Source organism: Apium graveolens, chromosome 10 (assembly GCF_009905375.1).
Source record: "Apium graveolens cultivar Ventura chromosome 10, ASM990537v1, whole genome shotgun sequence".
Lineage (NCBI taxonomy): Eukaryota > Viridiplantae > Streptophyta > Magnoliopsida > Apiales > Apiaceae > Apium > Apium graveolens.
Genome location: NC_133656.1, coordinates 202,450,414 through 202,455,831, shown reverse-complemented (window position 1 = coordinate 202,455,831; position 5,418 = coordinate 202,450,414). Strand labels below are relative to the sequence as shown.

The 5,418-nt window shown below is 34.0% G+C and overlaps 1 protein-coding gene across 1 annotated transcript; it reads left to right on the top strand.

Moving 5' to 3' along the window:
- Positions 1-919: 919 nt before the first annotated feature.
- LOC141693115 (uncharacterized) lies at positions 920-4,233 on the top strand. Its single transcript, XM_074498121.1, has 4 exons — positions 920-962; positions 1,061-1,138; positions 1,794-2,209; positions 2,900-4,233. Exons 2-4 carry the CDS (start codon positions 1,070-1,072, stop codon positions 4,173-4,175), a joined length of 1,761 nt encoding a protein of 586 aa, XP_074354222.1. The 5' UTR covers positions 920-962; positions 1,061-1,069; the 3' UTR covers positions 4,176-4,233.
- The last annotated feature ends 1,185 nt before the right edge of the window (positions 4,234-5,418 follow it).

The following is a 5,418-nucleotide window of genomic DNA, read 5'->3' as shown; positions in this document are numbered from 1 at the left end:
AATAAGATGTTTATAAGATAAAAAACTATACCCAATAATAAAAAGTTAAGTACAAAACAGAATATTTATATAAAAATATATTTAAGATTTTGAACTCGATTTTTTTAATTTCACGAATCGAGTTCAGACGGCTCGTTTTGGCACGTTGGTCGGTTTTAAAGAGTCGGACCGGCTAAACGAGTTGGACAAACCTCTTGTTATATTGCATACTTAACCGAACCTAAATCTTTTATTTTCACGAGTCAAGTCAGCTCCTTTAGTTAAACGTGTCAGAACATGTGCCCAAACTCGTCTCGTTTAACTAAATGCGCCAAGTCGAATCCACTTAAACGAATTCGAGTCGGGCGAGCACACGAGATGCCCGATTCAAATTATAGCTCTAATTTCATGGATATGTTATATCTTATCTTAGTCAAAGATTTTGATTTTCACCGCTTCATTTTGATATCTTATCTCGGTCAAAGATCGTAAACTTACTTCTCGCGCTATTTTTTATATAAATATTATCTCGTATCAACCAAAAATTTCGATTTGATTTTATCTCAATAATACAAAAAATTATCCTCTCGATTCAAGTCATCCATAAGTCATCCACGAATACTAACATATTACAAAAATTTATCCTAACGGTCCAAATTCGTCCCAATCCAAGATCTCTAAATTATTACCATATTACAAAAATTTATTCTCTTAATACAAGCCATCCATTGATACTACCATATTACAAAACATTGTTATAAAAATTATACTCACGGTCGAAATATTTGTGCGCACGGTAAATATCTCAAGATGACTGACACTTTTTACCAAATTCACCACCTAAGGGCTAAGATAACAACAAACACTCATTCACACACACATATTCTCACTATAAATTTCACTTTCACCCACACAGCTTAGCTCACATCATATCGTCACTGTCCAAGATAGGCAAAGGGACCAAACACAGCCTTACATGTTTTGTATATGATTCTCTTCTTCCCTCATACTTTTCTTTTGTGCTTATATATATAGCACATTACACACTACTTATATACCATTGCATTACTTTTTTTGACAGGAGAGAACAATGCCTTCTTCTCCGCCTTCATCTCTTTACTCTGTTGAAAAGAAACACTGGTGGCTTACCAATAAAAAGGTACTAAATTTTCTTAAACCCTCCATCAAAATATCATCTTTCTTGTATATATTGTGTGTATTCTTTGATCTTCAATCTTCATCATATTACATGACACCCCATCATCTCATTTTAGTCAAACATCAACAAAAAAGTTGTTGCATTTTCATGTTTTTATCACATTGTTTTCATAATTTACAACATTTATTTACAACCCTTTGACTTTGAATGCATAGAAGTCTGATCTTTAACTACCCTTTAGTTTTTATTGTTTCAAAATCTGATGTTTTAGTTATATATACATTAACTATGCATAAAAATCTGATATTTTTCACTACCCTTTAGTTTAAATTGTATCAAAATATGATCTTTTTGTTGTACTTACAATTATAATCACATTTCTTGGTGACCTTTTTGTTGTATATACTGATTTTGTATGCATAAAATATGATGTTTTCACTACCCTTTAGTGCAAATTGTGTAAAATTTGATCTTTTTGTTGTTATTACAAAGATAATCACATTTCTTGATGGCCCTTTCATTATACAGATTTTGTTTGCATAAAAATCTGATCTTTTTCTCTAACCTTTAGTGTAGATTGTATCAAAATTTGATCTTTTTGTTGTAATTGCAATTATTGTTACAATTCTTGATGACCCTTTTGTTGTATATACAGATTGTTGATAAATATATAAAAGATGCAAAGTTTATGATTGAAACTCAAGAACAGAGTGAAGTTGCAGCAGCATTGAGTCTTCTTGAGTCAGCTTTAACTCTTTCACCAGGAAATGATTCAATTATCGAGTTAAAGGCTCGATCTTTACTGTATTTAAGGCGATTTAAGGAGGTGGCTGATATGTTACAGGATTATATTCCTAGTGTGATGACATCTTTTGATGAATTTTCATCGTCGTCATCTTCATCTTCATCGGATAATTTGCAGCATTATTCGAGAGAAGGAATGAAGCTTCTCTCATCCGGTAATTCTCCGAGTAGAGGGGAACCAAGGTGCAAGTGTTTTTCTGTTTCTGATTTGAAGAAGAAAGTCTTGGCTAAGCTCGGCAAAAAAGGCGAATGTGAAGGCCAGTGGAGGTAATTTTTTTGTCTAACAAAATTATTGTAGTTCTCTAATTTTATTTATTGAGTTTGCATTGTAGCATAGTCGATTTCCCTCTTATGTAATAATAGATTGAGTGTCCGAGTCTTGGTGAAACGATAAGAATAGATAGGAGGCATAAAAGATCGATGTGTGATAAGTTGAATTTTTTTGAGTTACTTGAACCAATTAGTGAAAGAAGTAATATTCCGAAGTGCTATAGCATATGGCTTGTAGATTAAGCAAGATGTTTAAAGAACTTTTGCTGTGATAAAAGTCAATAATCATAGCTGGTTTTAAGATGCTGTAGATATTTGGATGTTAGTAGTATTCACTACTTATCTACAGCTGGACATGATAATTTCAGTTCTATTGTTCATATTAATCTGAATTGTTCATATTAATCTAAATTATGCATTAAATACTTTTACATTGCATTATCAAATAATGTACATTAGCTATGGTATAATATTAACATCATTGAATGTTCAATCCATGGTTTCATCTTAGATGGTAAACTTTGTGGATCATGATATTTTATGTGACTTCGATGTTTGATTACCAGGTGCCCTTGATATTAACATTAAATGTTTGCTGCAAAATGCGGTAATTAACTGTAATATGCGGAAGGAGTGTAATTTTGATGTCAATGACTAATGAATTAAATTATGATTGTTAATTTTCAGATACTTGGTTTTGGGACAAGCATGTTGCCATCTGGGACTTGTGGAAGATGCCCTGGTACTCCTTCAAACTGCAAAACGCCTCGCATCAGAAGCTTGTCGACGAGAAAGCATTTGTTGGTCAGATGACAGTTTCTCTTTCTCTACATTCCCACTTTCCGGTGAAATATTAGTTAATAATCACCCACAGAGCCCACCCAAAACAGAATATGAAACCATAAGCCACCTCCTCTGCCACATAAAGTTCCTACTTGGCCGCAAGACCTCTGCCATTGCAGCTTTGAATGCAGGCCTCAATGCAGAAGCCATAAGACACTTCACGAAGATTGTAGAGAGCCGACGTGGAGCCCCTCAAGGTTTCTTAGCTGAATGCTATACATACCGAGCTTCAGCATATAGATGTGCTGGAAGAATTGCAGAGTCATTGGCTGATTGTAATCGAGCTTTGGCTTTGGACCCGTCTTGCATTGATGCCCTTAGTACTAGAGCTGCTCTTTTTGAGACTATTAGATGTTTGACCGATTCCCTCCATGATCTTGAACACTTGAAGCTTTTGTACAACACAATTTTAAGAGACAGAAAACTGCCTGGATCAGCTTGGAAGCGTCAGTATGTGCATTATAGAGAAATTCCAGGGAAGTTAGTGTCATTAGCTACAAAGATTCAAGCTTTGAAGCAACGAGTTGCTTCTGGCGAAATTGGAAATGTGGATTACTATGCATTAATTGGGTTGACGAAAGGATGTTCAAGGTCAGAGCTGGAAAGGGCACATTTGTTGCTTACTTTGCGACATAAGCCTGAGAAGTCTAATGCATTTATCGAGAGGTGTGAGTTTGCAGATGACGGGGATGTTGTTGAATCAGTTAGGGAAAGAGCGAAGATGTCTTCGCTGGTTTTGTATAGATTGATACAAAAGGGATACGCTAATGTACTGAGAACTATATTAGACGACGAAGCTGTTGAGAAACAGAGGAAAAAGGCTTCCGTTCCATTACAAGCTGCTCCATCAGTGCAACAAGTTCAGCATGCTCAACAAGAACATGTGACACACACACAAAAATTGGACGCTGCAGTATCCATCAATAAGGTAAACCCCAGGGCGTCGCCAAACTGTAATCGGATACCAAATAAACCTATCAAACCTGCTGCTGCCACGACAACTGCATCAATGTTTCAAGGAGTGTTCGGTAGAGATATTGCTGCAGTTGGGAATTTGCTATCTCATACCGGGCTTAATCTTCCTATTGCAGTGAAATACGAGGTTGCATTAAGCTGTTGATTATTCTAGCTTACACTATGTAAATCTAGTGATTATTTAAATAATTTTTTATATATGATGATCTATGAACTATGGATTCTATGAAATCAAATTAATTGAGATGAAAACTTCTATATTACTACATGTTTAAGTTTCATTAATTTCTTCAAGAACAAGGTCATTTGCATATCTTGAAGAAAAAAATACAAGAAAATTTAAATCACAAAATTTTGAACATGCAACCCTAACAAATCACAACAAACAACCAATAAGTAAGATTAAGATCAAACACAAATGTCTCTCATTTTGTTCAGCTGATCTTGTTCTTGGAAACTGGAGTTGAGGTACATAAATGCATGGATTCAAAAGTGTGAGCAGAGGAAAAGGTTGGTGGTGGGATATTAAATGTAGCACACTGTAGTGTTTGGTCATTGGTGGACAGAAAAAAGAAGCTTAGCTTTCTCGTGTCTTTTAATCTGTAATGTTGCAGTGTTTCAGACTTTCAGTATACTCGCCGGTCACCAACTCACCACTTGAATTATTTAAAGGGTGTGGTCGTCTAGCGACTAGGGCAGTCCAAAAAATTCAAAAAATTTGATATTCGTCCGAAAAATCTGCATCCTTATTCGAGAAAAAAGTGGATATTATCCGTATTTGAAACTAAATACATATATGATATTTAAATTATATAAATCTATAATTATATATTTTACTTTATAGTATGTGTAAATGTATTAAATAATACGTTTATACAAATTTTATATAATTATATACATACTTTATACATATATAAATATATTATTTGTATTTAATAGTAGAAAATATTCTATAGTCATCGTCAAAACGGTAGGGACAACAAAAAAATTCAAAAAATTGGATATTCGTCCGAAATATTCGCATTCGTATCCAGAAAAAAGCGGATATTATCCGTATATGAAATAAAGCAGATAATATCCGTATTCGAATCGGATGATTGCAGATACGGATGCGGGTATATCCGTATCCGAATTATCCGTTTGACAGCCCTACTAACGACTGTCCTTCTAATTTTCTGCAAATTGGATTAATCTTGAATTTTTTTTATAAAATATTCAAAATTCAGGTCATCTAATAGTCTCAATAATCAATTTTAGGATTTTTGCCTGTCCTAATTTTCCGCAAATAAGTTTATAGTTATTATTTTTTTTGTAAATGCATAGAGTCATGTCATCTGTCTGCATTTATTACGTCATTTATAAAACTTTTGTCAATCTGGACCCAAAAA

Excerpts from the sequence above, each read along its gene's own strand:
- LOC141693115 (XM_074498121.1), top strand. The coding sequence starts at position 1,070 with ATGCCTTCTTCTCCGCCTTCATCTCTTTACTCTGTTGAAAAGAAACAC. Across the intron at positions 1,139-1,793 it reads GGTGGCTTACCAATAAAAAG|ATTGTTGATAAATATATAAA; the intron begins GTACTAAATTTT and ends TTGTATATACAG. Across the intron at positions 2,210-2,899 it reads GAATGTGAAGGCCAGTGGAG|ATACTTGGTTTTGGGACAAG; the intron begins GTAATTTTTTTG and ends GTTAATTTTCAG.